The sequence below is a fragment of the Helicoverpa armigera genome, chromosome 12 (genome assembly GCF_030705265.1).
Source record: "Helicoverpa armigera isolate CAAS_96S chromosome 12, ASM3070526v1, whole genome shotgun sequence".
In the NCBI taxonomy this organism is placed as follows: Eukaryota; Metazoa; Arthropoda; class Insecta; order Lepidoptera; family Noctuidae; genus Helicoverpa; species Helicoverpa armigera.
Window position 1 is genome coordinate 8226051 of NC_087131.1, and position 14507 is coordinate 8240557.

General features: G+C 38.5%; 1 protein-coding gene across 2 annotated transcripts in view; it reads right to left on the reverse strand.

Annotated features, from left to right (window-relative positions):
- LOC110383954 (uncharacterized) overlaps positions 1–14507 on the reverse strand; it is an 83113-nt gene that overhangs the window by 29055 nt on the left and 39551 nt on the right. For both annotated transcript variants that reach the window (XM_021344940.3, XM_021344941.3), the window contains exons 3-4: positions 8118–12004; positions 6430–6658 (exon numbers count right to left, since the gene is read on the reverse strand). In XM_021344940.3, the coding sequence (XP_021200615.3) occupies positions 6430–6658; positions 8118–12004 (4116 nt within the window). The remainder of the gene's footprint in view (positions 1–6429; positions 6659–8117; positions 12005–14507) is intronic.

Sequence of the window (14507 nt, forward strand, 5' to 3'; positions counted from 1 at the left end):
TAAAAAAAAAACGCGGCCGTGCACAATGCTTTCCGAGTTTCATTTCTCTGCGACATGAAATGTGTGTACATTTGTGTGACATGGATAGAGATTAATAAATACTATTCGTGAGAGTTTTAAGCGATTACTATCTACAGAACATGAAATCAGTGTTTTTATATAAGCTCAGTTTATTTAAATCTTTGAATAATAGAGTACTTACCTATTAATGTTTATTTGATTAAACGCTTATTAGGTATCATAATAACATTAGATTATAATCTAGACTATTTCTGAAAAAAAAACAGCAATATTAATGTGAAACTTTTATTTATTTTCTGATACTTATCTCCTCAAATCTGCATACAGGTGTTTATCTATATTATCAGATTTATAAATGTCATTTTGAACGTGAGACTTTAATTTAGTTTCAAGGATAAGCTACACATTCGCAAAACTGGTGCACAACGTAGGTATACTTAGTTTAACCATTTTATGAAAATGTGTCTCAAAACGGCACGAACAATTGTACAAACAAGTGATCATCGTGTATTACAAATAAGCGTAGGTACTATGAGACCAAAACCTACAATGTCAAGTTAGTTATTAATGTACAAAATCTGTTTCCGTTGTTCACATGAACAATATTTTGATTGTTTATATTGAAGGTCTTCTAAGTATGTGGAGGAAATTCTGTATTTTTTATGTTGTTATTGCTGAATGAAACGGTTATACTTTTTGTGTCAATTGACACCGCTAAAAGCCTTCTTACAATATCTACAGTAAGTGCAAAAACTATTCAATAACAATACTACTACGCAACACAAAGATCATTATTATAAAGTCTATGCAACGACAGCAAAAAAATTGCACAAAAACCTGGCTTGTACAAACAAGGGAAACCGATGCATTGTTTCAAAAGCTTGGGGTATCAATGAATAGTGTCGCTGGCGCCCTATGTAACCGGATGATGATAAATAGTGGTCGGCCACCGTGAAACCACCATTGGGTAAGAGACCAAGATAGACCATGCGTAAGGCTCCGGTCAGGTCGGGAAATTGGACTCAATCGATTTCTTTTGTCGTAATATTCTAATCGAGTTAGTGATTTATTTAATCAATCGAGTTAAAATGCGGTCGATTTTACTGTTTGTTTGAATTTGAGTAATTTATTGTTCAAAATTTTTTTATGTGTGCCATGTTTGATGACTTCTATGTTCTTTTATGAAATTCTATAAAAGAGTAAAAATTTTTACTACAGCCTTATCAAGTATTTTTCTATATTGATTCTGATATTCTTGTGTGTGTTATATGTGTACCTGAAGTATTTCTTAATGGATTTATTGTTTGCTTAGATAATACAGTTATCCCATTAAATGTGATTGCGATGTGAAGCGCCAAGGTTACTCATTCATCAACATGTGGCATATTAATATTCTATTCACGATAAACTTTACATACGCAGTAATAATACGTCAAAGTTCCTTTTAATATATATTTACATTTGGACGTCTCATGGACCTTATGCTTAAGCATTACCTAATATTATGGACAGAGTTCTAAGAATAAATAATACATACAGGTAGCTAAAGAAGCTGTCAGCCATTAGGTACAAAAAATAAAGGTCACATCTCAAATGTCTAGTCTAATCATTTGAACTATGAGAGAAACCTATATGAAAACATACTGTTTAAAAATATCAGATACTAATAGAACTAAATCTTCATTTAGTTTTTATATATTTTAAATAGCAGTGTTTTTCTTTTTAACAGTAGGCGTTTTGAGGAAAATTCGATGTTCTTTACGATACAAACAAAAACAAATCGCACAAGCAGTGTCATCGCCACGAACGTTTAGCGATCAAATCAATTCTTTATCAATTTGATTAAGTTCCTATTTCCAATATGTTTTTATTGCTAGTATCGCCCATTATATTATTATCGAATTTTTGATTTCTTTATACTGCTATCAAGCATTGTATTATTGCCGTTAGCAATTACCGTTAATGTAATTGGAAAGGCAACTCATCACGTCTCTATTAACAGGTTTTCTAAAGATGAAATAAGGAAATACTTGTAAGATTTTCCGATGTCCGCTGTTAACGAACTTCCTGCACTTTTCATATACTAAGATTTACGATGAATGAAAGAAATGCATCAACTTGTAACATTTGGTGGTGAATTCTAGCCTTTTCAGTTTTCCTTTAAATTCAGAACTTGCTTTCGCAACCAAAGGTCGTTTTAAAGGCCAAATGATAGCAATACAGGATACATAGCTCGCAATCGAAGCCAGCTAACTTTGTTACGTCAAATTTAATCAATAGCCTACCGAATCAAGCGAGAATTGGACACATAATACATTTGCCGATAAATTAGGACAAGGCCAGTGCTTTTCGTTGCTTAAATAGTACTTAGTGCGTAAATGCATCGACCAATGAGTGAATGGCACCAGTACCTAAGACTTTGCATTCGCTCGACACAAAATGATTACGTCCGATAAGCCGGAAACATTGTATTGAACAGGTTTTCGAAGTTTTGAAAGGTGTTATTTGGGTTACGTATGAAGTCAAATATCAGTTTGTTATGAAATCTATTTAATTTGTTAATTCGGGCGATATATTTAGTTCCGCGATAAGTTAGACTGATATGGTTTATCTGGTTTCCGTTTGCTGATTGTTAAGAAACATGCACTACCTACCTGCTACCTTACACCTGAAGTGAGTGGCAAGTAGCTAAAAAAAACGTTAAGAGCTCGCTTTTAATTTCATTTTATATCAATCTTGATCAGATTGCTAAGTATGTGAACTCGGCTTTAACTAACTAGGAACATATTGAAGCCATAGGTGGAGACTTAAAGCAACAAAATTATAAATTTAAAAAAACCCCCGACCCAAAAAAAGTATGCAATAATTATGACAAAAGGTTAAAAACGCTAAACCCTATAAAAAGCAAAAAATAACTTTTAACACTACGTAAACTAAATTTTGTCGTGTCGGGGGACCGCTCTAATTCATTACTTCAGATACGTGTTTTTTTTTAAACGATGTTGTAATTAGGTAGGTATCATTTGATTTATGTAAGTATTTATGAAGGTAAAAAGCGGTCCCCCGACACGTCAAAATTTAGTTTACGTAGTGTTAAAAGTTATTTTTTGCTTTTTATAGGGTTTAGCGTTTTTAACCTTTTGTCATAATTATTGCATACTTTTTTTGGGTCGGGGGTTTTTTTTAATTTATAATTTAATTTAATTTTATGCTTTTTAAAGGAGCTCCTTAATTTTTCCTTCTTTCATTTAATTTGTTTTATCTTAAGATGGGGTCGCTATATGGGATCTCGGCCAAAGGAAGCTGTTTAACAATCCTCATGACAAACTGGCTCTGGGAGAATTGCACAGATTGAGAATCAATAAAGATTAACCTTTGGACATTCTAGATTTTCAGCAAAAATATAAATCGGTTTATCCGTTTCATTCCGGTATTCCAGGGTTTCATCCGCCACATCCCATTTCCAGCATCAGGTTCTCGTCAATCAGAAACATGAAGAGAACTCGTCAAGACAAATTCAACGAGCCCAAACTCGATGGGTTTACTAAAAGGCAGTTCAGGGTTACGTCTTCTACCTTCGTGCCCTAACAGAAGACCAGCTCAGTGGTTCTAAAAGACATTAGTGTTTCAAATTTCAGATCCCACATATACTTGCAAGTAAACTGACCGTGTAACATTCCTATCACATCTAGCAAACGAGCTGATGACCTTGAAGACCTGAACCGATTTCCACCAAACATAGCTAAGAACACTCCCGACTGACATACCTTTTAAACAAAAAAAACCGCATTACAATCGGATCATCCGTTTGGGAGCTACGATGCCACATACACACACACACACACACACACACACACACACACACACACACACACAGACACGTCAAACTTATAACACCCCGTCGTTTTTGCGTCGGGGGTTAAAAACGTGAACTTTTCACAAAGCCAATAAAGAACGTATGCAAGAAAGACATCACATAAGCCTCGTGTAACTTATGCCGCCACACGAAATGTCTCATTGCTGTGCCGATGACGAAGCATTAAGGTCAGCTGCTTACCGAGGAATGTAGTCAAGAACGGAGAAATGGTCTGTCTCAACAGTTAGGCCTACTTTTTAGCAAACGATTCCATACCGACCGTGACGCCACAGAAACAAAGACGCTTTACCTAATGACGCGTTCAATTCATCAACTTCTAGAAATTTTAGTTCACAAAAAATATAAACAGTTTCCTTTCTAGACTATGGGGTTATTAGCGGATATTGCTTGCTATTAAAGAAGGAAATACCCGTGCAATTGTTTTAGGAACAAAGATAAAGAGAACAATAGGTTTCAAAGAATCTAAGTTAAACTACATATAATTAGCTTCTTTCTGGGTCTTTTGGGTTTAAATAGAAAGCAATAGTGAAACATGTATAAGTAATCATACAATTCTGGCTTTGGAGGTAAGTTTGACGTCTACACAAAGACGTTCTTAGAAACCTTTTACTGTTCCTGGAATCCTTATAAATTCCGTAAAAGCGTTCTATTGTACCTAAGCCTATACCAATGAACAGGCTTATCAACATTGTCTTTCGTCCAATGACCTCTTTCTTACACAAAAGTTAATTAGCCGAATCATTTCATCACAAGGAACTCGATTAAGTACTTTCACTTGACGTTTTCTTTGATCGATTTAAGTATACGTAATCGAAATATAGTTTATGTTTGCTGATAGCAACATCCGTTATATCAATAGTGATGTAAGTTACCGAATAATTAATGGACAAGAACAAAATAACACCTCCGATCTTAGTTGGGTGTTGATTCTTATTTGTTTTTGTTCCTAACAATGTAGTTCGATTTGAGCACTGAAAAATAAACACAACAAAATCACAGTGATCGTATTTTCATGCAGTTCTGATTTATATATTTTATTTTTATCGATAAGAAATAATTCTCAATTTGTATTGGCAGCGACTGCATCGCCAAATGTGCACGTTTTACATACCGTGCATTTTTTCGTAAGCAGCACAGCGAAAGGTATGCAGCACATATCCACTACGACGAACATTGAACGTGACATTAAAATCAATGAGTTTGCACGATTCGATGAGATTGCTCGCTCATTACGTCACAGTTATCTAAATATTTTTTGTGCAAGCTTTTGTACTTCAGTTTGCAGTTTTAGGTCACTTTGAACTACTCATAGTAAGTTTTTGCCAGAGTTTAATCAACTCAAACCCTCTAATTAATGGACAGAATTTAGAAAGACACTCGAGAACAAAACGCTCCATTCAATAGTTTGAAGTTGATGGGAAAACAGTCACGCAATACTTAAAGTAGGCTAAAGAAATACGAATGTAACAATGATACTTTGTACAGCAGTGATTTGCTTCGGTCATGGACACTTGTGAACCATGGGAAATTGAGGAAGGACAAAACGAAGACTAGTTGTGTATGTTCAAGCAATTTTAGCTCACTTCCGCACTTTATAAAACCCTCTTAAAGGTAACTTGGTGACATTGAAAGAAACTATGTTTAAATATTTAATATCGAAACAGTTTGTTTTAAAATAATCCTTACCCATACCAATGTGTACTTGCATTGTCTCATGTCGAAGCAAAACATTGAAAGAGAATATTGTTCATAACGTTTCATACACATTGGAGGTAGGTGCTAAAAGAATTTTTACACATTGTTTTGTTTGCATAACCTGTTACAGTTTGGAAATACTTTACATTCAAAGTGTAGACGTTTCTTTTATGAACTGTTGGTTTTGGTAGTTAGGATTTAATGAGCTGATTGTCAGAATGTCTCACTCATGTCATAGAGTGTGAGTGAAAATAAGTTTTAAATGATATAGAAAGTGTAAAGCACAATTCGCCATCCAATTAACAAACCTGATAATTACCTCTTTACGTAACAAGGCGTATTTTAATTAACTTTTAGCTGTTAATAACAATCGTGACAATTCATTCTTAGCTCCATTGTCTTTCTGTGGAGACTTTTAAGTCGTTATGACAAACTAAACTACTACATACACGTTAGGAGGGTCGTTTTACGTGAGTCTCAAGTATAAATAAAAAGCAGTCATATTTTCTGTCCATGCCAAGCTATTTTCTCATGACCTTACATGCTAGCGAAGTCAGTACATAGCGTAATAAACTACCTCTACGTTAACCGTTCTCATAACTTGTATTAGACAACAAAACGTTATTTCTGCAAAAACGGACCGAGACATTTTCACTGCGGTTTCTGGGATAACATCTGACAGTTAAATCAAGTTATTGCATCAGTTCTTTATCATGCTTAACAACTTAATTGCGATTTCTAAATCAGTTTTTAGCGAATCCGTATAAACCCTGAAATGGGGAGTTAGCTAACCACATTAAGTAGGTATATAGTTGTATTATTTTTAAATAACTCACCTTGCAGGCTGGGTGCAGACGCGGGCGCAGCTGGTGGCGGTTGCAGCGGCGTGGGCGGAGGCCTACGTCTCCGTGGTGCGTGTAGCCCTGGGGCAGACGCCGCTCGGGTGGCCGTGCGGAACCCGGGCGCGCGATACCGGGCCGACTTCACCGGACCAGCCGGTACTGTGTTCGTGCCCGTGATGGATGGAAGCCGGGGTAGTGAGCCAGCGCGTTGTTCTTCTTCCGACTGGAAGATACGTTTTAGTTAGATACATGCTTCTTAAATAGGAATTAGTGATTCGAAAACATACTGTCATAAATAAACGTTATTCTTATTTGAAGAAGAGAATGAATTTCTTCTCTATGAAATTCTAGGCTTTAGAATGTACAATTACTCGTCACTACCGTAAAATCTTGCCGTTTTGCACGTCTACATTTGTGTTTTACTTAATTCGACGAGATGTTATGTGGACAAAGGTAAGGCTAATATAACTTTTTTCACGGTATTCAGTTTTACAAAACGACTATAAAATTTCACATTCGTTAATGCAGGGTAGGTATATGTAATAAGGAAAAAGTAGCAGTTAAGTCTATTAGCAAAAATTGTATTGGGTGATTCACTGAACAGGACTTGCGGAATCACTAATGATGATTACATTGTTATCTTATCTGCTAATTGTCGATTGTTTAGTGGCTGCAACTAGATGCTATTGTATTGTACACAGGTGCAACATGATACAAATGTCAGTGTTGTAATTATTGAGTAAGTGGTTCAATTCAAACGGTTTTGAGACTTGTTATTACTGAATAAGTTTACTTGTTAGCCTATAGTATTATTAATGCTTGAAGTATATTTAGCGGAAAAAAACTTACTGTTACTATTGCATATACTTAACAAAATTGTTGTTGTTTCATGTGTATTTACACGCAGTTTAGTTACAAATTAATCAATAATTATTGAACTTTTATGATTCATTAACTGTCACGAAGAATAATTACCACTTCATTTAACTAAATTATGAAGTGCATGTTAATTAAAATTTTAGTATTATTTTACTTAAATACCTAATAAGAAATAAGATACGTGTGTAATTTATATTATTCTGAACTTGGAAATGCAGGTAAAGGTAGCCATTCTAAAGTTGAATGATCTATTTCGGTGTTCGAGTTACTGGCGACCCTTCTAATCGTGACGGACATAATGTTCCAAGTTTTATACAAATAATTATATATGCACGCTAAGAAAGGAGTTAAGCAAAGACTATATTAAATGAAAGGATTTATCTTGTTGCCTGATGTAACATTTTAAAGCTAAAGCGATTACGAAACTTGACATGTTGGTACGCACTATCAGTCAAAATATTTATTTACATGCGTACATTACGTTATCTACGTTGCGATTCACCAAAACCTCTCGTTAATAATCTTTTATCAACTGAGATACATTCTTGAACGCAGTTACACGTTCATACGTGACATTGACATTTTCGAAATACCGACGTCCCAAATGAAAAGATATGATGAAAAATCCTTGAAAAGTTATCGATGTTTTAAATAAAGTATTAAAAATGTAAATACGGTGAAGAGTCTACTTTGTCACTTGCCTATTACAGTGTTGGTGTTTATTTTGATTGCACTTGTGCATGTTTATTTTGATTGTGTGTTGTTAATGTTTGTTTTGAAAATAATGCGTAATGCTGTCTTACCTCAGCATCTGGCGCGGAGGCTCGTCGTCTCCCCCGCCACAGTCTGTCCTCACTACCACCAATTGCTCCACAACTCCGGGAATGTGATTTCTGTGCAGCTAAGTCAGCGCCGGCCGGTGACCGACGTGATTCACCACCACCTCCTAACGTGCCACGAGAATCGGCCGCCAGTAGGGCCGATTCAAAACTACCACGCCACGAAAATCTTTCACAATCACTCGCGACACTACCCCTACTCGCCGTTGCTTCTAATATATCATGAGATCGACTCCGCGCCAACGCCCCCGGCTCGGACGCACTGTCCTCGTCTGTGCTCGGCGAAGCACCGCCCGACACTTCATGCATTAATGCCACTAGTCTGCCACCTATATGCCTCATCACTTTGCCGAACAACGGTGGAGAACCTTCCCCGGCGCGGCCTAGCGTTGCCGCCAGCCTTCGATACGCTCCAACTGCATCGCGCTCTAACGAGCCCGCATCGTTGTTGCCTCGATCAAATTCATCAATTATTTCGCGGCAACTATCAGATATTTGTTTACGTAGCGCAGATCTCGTACCAGCTGTTGTGCCCTCCAAATCAGAGCCGGCGTAATCGGACGAGTCGTATGAATCACTCCACGTATCTTCACTTGATAAATACTCAACTATTTCACGCACTTCTTCGTCGCGGATACCCGGAACTGTTTTCATTAATCTCGTTAATTCACTTTCAAAATAAAGTAGTTGAGGCGGTTTTGGTGGACGAGAACTCTCCGAGTTAGATGATGCCGGAGTAGATGTGCGTACATTGGTCGTGTGTATCATTTGTTTGAAAAATTGACGCATTTTTGTCATCATAAGATTTGTTTCTTCATCAGACGACCAATTATTAAAGCTATCTTTACGTACTAATGGACTTTGAGGCGGGCGGGATGACGGTGGAACTTCCACACGTTCTTCGATATCAGGTCGGATTTCTTCAATTATTTCCTCTAATTCTACTTTAGGTTCATGAGATCGTGTAAAATCGGAACTAGAATCTCCATTCCTGAGTAGGTCATCGCAACTTCCGACGAAACCACTATCTCTACTGGTTTGTTTTTTAGATTCAGATAGTTCAGATCCAAGCGGTGGGAATTCGGGTCGGGGTGATAATCTTCCGTCTTCACCTTCAGAAACAGATCTAGTATCATCACGCGTTTCTTCGGTAAACTCAGCTGATTGTCTTCGTTCGTCGGCGGGAGATCCACGTGGTTTTTTGTTTTGTTTTTTTCTTTTGGACTCGCCTTGCATATCGAGCCGTTCAGAAGAGTCATGTCTGTCCTCTGTCTCTGTACTTGAGGCATCGGAAACTTCTTGATTATCCTGCGAAGGTTCGTCCCCCGTCAACAAGTTGTCTAGCGAATTCGAATGAGACCGGGGAGTACCACGGGCACGTACTAGACGCTTTCTACGCTGTTCAGGACTTTGTCTGCCTTCACTATCACTGCCGACACTGCCAGATCCATCCGAATCACGCCTTTCTTGATTAAAACCCATAAAGCCAGATAGAAAATATTTTTCCAACCGTGACGACACTAGATCATCATTATCACCACTTCTTTTAGGTTGCTCGTTATCAACAATAGATTCACCACCTTCACTACACACACTAGACGTTTCCGACACTGCTTCCTCATCGTCACGAACATTTCTGCCGTCACCCAAACCGAAGAAAAAGTATTTCTCTAACTCCGTGGCTGATATAGGCCGTTGTTTTTTTGTAGTATGTTCCGTTTCGCTTTCTTCGCAGCTTTCTTCAACTATGGTGTGTAAAGTGAAGTCTATGGAACGCCTGCAGTAAGCGAATTCCTCCCCCCGCATGGGGAGCGAGGCTTCATCCCCGGAGTCTGTGTCAGAAGGCGAGGTGGCCTCGTCCTCGTTGTGGCTGACGTCCTCGACCCACGAGTCATCGTCTGCCAGCCCCTCCTCGAGGCACACGACCGCCGAGAGAGTGTCGGCATTGCTAACAACAGTCACTCCGCCCGAAGGCTGCGGCGTTTCGTCGTCGGATATTCGTTCGTCTGTTTCGTCTTGTTGCACGTCCGGGTTCGGGTCCGATTCACTCTGTGAATTGGTGTGATGCACTATAACTTCCCGCATAAGCCGCGTCGTGTCTGACGTGACCACGGAGACGCGGTCGTGTGTTATCATAACGCGGCTAGTGAAGCGCGCGGAGCCGTCCGCACGAGCCGTACGCGAGCGGCAAACTGTTGTCGCGGCAGGTGCGCACGCGCTCCCCTCCGCGTCCGAGCAAACCGGCCCGACGCCGAGCATTTTCTCCTCCTCTTGGTCCTCCATTAATTCTTTCTTCAATAGTTCACTGAGAGTGCGTTCAATACCTTTAAACAGGTCTATTTTTTCTGCGGACGATGAACTTGTGTTATCGTGATTGGGCTCCGGTGAAGGTGCTAATTTAGTTAATGAGTCCGGGGAAATTTCGGACGAAATTAACTCGTTATTATTATGTCTCTCGTTAGCTAATTCTACCGAGAACTTAACTTTCACGTCCGCCAATGAATCGTAGTCGGTATTTTCAGATGATATACTTTGATATCGATTAACGTCACTATCTGTGTTATTTTTCTTATCTGGATCATTACTGCTCGAGCTACAACTTGCATTAAAACTGTTAAATTTTTCACACGTTTCACTTTGAAGCATGTTTTCGTCACAAAACTTGAAAAAGTTCGTTCTTCTGGGTTCACCATGGCTACTGTCGTCATCACTATTATTTTCGTAAGGAACAACTGAATATTCTTCCGTGAAATTAACTGAATCCAATAGAACAATATTGGAGTTTTCGGATATTGGTGAAAAACTTTCATTTGATTCGGCACTAACGTTTACTTGATTGTTTTCGGGTACTTCAACGGCTATTATTTCTAAACTATCCGATTTCTTGTCATAGGAATCATCACAATCAATGCCACTGCTGTCAGCGTTATCTTCTAAGTCTGAAGAAGAATCTGCTGGGTTCACAACAAATACTCGTGAAAACCTGCCGCCGCCACCTCCTGAATCATCGGAGTCCTCGTCTGATGTCGCAGGTTCCTCAGGAGCACCACTTGTCAAGTCGTAACTTCTTCGAGCTACGCCCTGCTCTGAGTCGCTTGAATCACCCGATTCGTTTGACGAGGGGAAAGCTTTCTCCGCTTCCAAGTGATCGGGCATAGCATTTGCTGGATCTGATAATAAAGACAAAGAGTCCTCCTCGGCAATCACCTTGATTCCGACTGACGCCTCATTTTCTACTGGCCGTTCGATATCCTTATCAATGTTATCGTTATCGCGGGGCTCCGGCGCTTGTGACGCTTCGGACTGTATCGCTTTATCAGTCCTTTCGACGGTGGTCATCTCGAGTTTAATTGTTTGTGGAGCAACAGCGGAGGCGGTGGCAGTGGCAGCGGCGGTGACGGCGACGGCTGCGGCCGTAGTGAGGCGAGCAAGGGTTGCGGCATCTAGAGGCGCTAAGCCGGGGTACGTGTTCCAGTGTGGCGTAGGTGGAGTCTGCGTGGGGAAGGCGAGTAGAGCGGGCCAGAGAGCGGCGGGCACGGGAACGGGGACGGGCACTGGGACCGCGACTATTCGGGGCTCGGCGCCGCAGGAGCAAGGTCGCGGGCAAGCCTGTGGCGCGTGTTTGGTAGGCGGTGGGATGGGGTGCGCCGCCGACGCGCCCGGCTCGAAGTAATCCCAGTCACAGTCGTCGGGCGCGGGCGGCGCGGCTGAGGAGGCCGTGGACGATGAGTCTTCCGTGTCCTCACGACACGATGAGTCTGAGCTCAGGAACACGAGGCGGTAGTCCTCGGGACGCATACGACCGGCCTCCGGTTCGCTTGCCTCGCCCGGTTCACTGTTGACGCCCCACTCTGAAAAAATGTATTTAAATAAGTTGAGATATTTGCAGCAAAGAAAAGTGCACTTAGATAAAGTAATAAATTAACTGATACACATAGCAAATGTTTCTGAAATTCTCATTTCGCTTGTCCAGAAAAGATTGCTAGTTGTAATAAAACACGTTATACAGGTAAGTGCAAACCAGTTCTAAAACTTGTATATAGAATACATACAGTAACCAGTTAATCAAGTATGTATGTAGGTATATATGTATTTTAATACATATGCACGTTTTATTTGTATGCGCAAGATATTGTGAAGTAAAATAATAACAACGCCTGCGGGTTTTTCTCAAGCAATGTGTCTCTTAGTAACTTGTTACACGCCATTCACTAGGCATTCATGACTGTGACTTTTCTTTTTAAGTGAAAACGATTGGCAATGGCCATCACGGAAAACTATAAATGGTGAAAGTTGCGAAATCTTATAGTTCCCGTTTGCTTTGGAGTAATTAGTTAGGTATTTATAAAAGAGACTAGCATTTAAACTGTTTAGTGGATAGGTACTATTAAATAAAGCTATGCAACTAATACATCTAATGTTAATACAGCCACAGAAACCTAAACAATATATATTCAACTTGAGCCGAAAGATTCAGACGATACCAACTTGACTAGCGTAAACCCATAAAGCACTGTTATGCAAAGCCCACGATCGGCTGCTTGTTACAACAATAGAAATAGAACAGCAAGTCCAAGAGTCCGGAATGTCATGTTTGAGATTGCAATCATGCTAATATTGGATCTGTAGAAAGCACAACGGATGGGTGGCCCGAGCTGCGACGGCGCGGGCGCAGCGCTGCGCTTGTCGTGAGTCGAAAGCGACGTGTTACACGAACCTATCTCGGCAATGCAGCGCTTATACTTGCCTATTTATATTAAGTCAAGTAAAACAATTGAGATTATTTCAATTGTTAAGACGGATAAAACAAATATTATCACCTCCGTTAAATAATTTGACTTGAACAATTAGTTCTTCTTTATATTAAAGATTGCTCCAAGTTAATAATTAGTAAATTAACTTCATACATAAGTAAATGAGAAATGTAAACAAATAATAGCCTTTATTAGAAAACTCTAGAATTGGAGAGAAACGTCTTGATTAGCAATTACTACAATTACTTGATAAGTATTTAAAATCAATTATGAGCTGAGCTTGTTACTAGTACTGTTACCGGTTAAAGCAATCCATATAACTTTCTAGGATGAAATCAGATTATTTATATTTTCTCTCCCATTTATTTATGATATATCAGAAAATTATACGTGTTTAATTACTTTAATTATCGCCCATAATATTAATGTGGCTGCCACATTAGAATCGCTAATCAATTCATTTTATGCCACATTTAACAAATGACCATATTAATAAGTATTTTTAATAGTAAGATTTTTTTCATCATCTAACATATAAATTGGATTTATGCAAAGTTTTATTATAAATATTAGATATGTGTTATTATTAAATAGGAAAGAAATACTTACCTATTCATAATCATTAGCTGTAACAGTGCACCACTTTACCTAATGTTGGTAACTCAAATATTTGAAGCCTAGCCGATATAAATAACCCACCCAAAACAAAAATGTGAAAGACTGCCAAGTTCGATAATATGGGAATGCTTCGCCTATAAAAGAAGTGAGATCTGAATAAGTACCAAGTTCCATACACATACCTCAGTTAAAAATAGTTACTTTTTAATGATGTTACTTGGCAAGTTTTCATACACCTTGTTATAAACCTACTAAACGCAATGAATCAAGTATTTAATTTTCTATTAAAACTTGCCAAGTAATCATCATTAAAAAGTAACTATTTTTAACTGAGGTATGTGTATGGAACTTGGTACTTATTCAGATCTCACTTCTTTTATAGGCGAAGCATTCCATATTATCGAACTTGGCAGTCTTTCACATTTTGTTTTGGGTGGGATTTCATTTATTTTTGTAAGGTTGTTTATTTTATTTTTTTTATGATGAAGTTAGTTAAAGAAATGCCTCATTTATACTATTTTTAGATTTTTAATATGCACTATGTTTCTTACAAAGAAATGAACTAGATTAACTAAATGGACTAGATTTACCAACTGACTGACATGTCATGTTATCATATATTATGTTCGTGGATCAAAGTTACACATTCGTTATTTTCGAAAGTGATTCACACTTGGCCGTTTTCAGATTTTTACTTTACTTTGACTAAATACAAACCTTTGTACCATTCGAAGATATATTATATAAATATAGATAAATTTAGTTCGTTTTAGTTCCTTAGGGTATAAATTTACACCGGGTATAAAACACCTTCATTATTTTGAAACCGACTCACACTTGGCCATTTTCAGATTTTTCCCTTTACCTTGACATAAAGACCTACCTCCATGCCAAATTTCAAGTCAATACGACCATTGGAAGTGGTCTAGGTTTTTGATGAGCGAGTCAGTGAATCAGTGAATCAGTCAGTGAGTGTATAGTA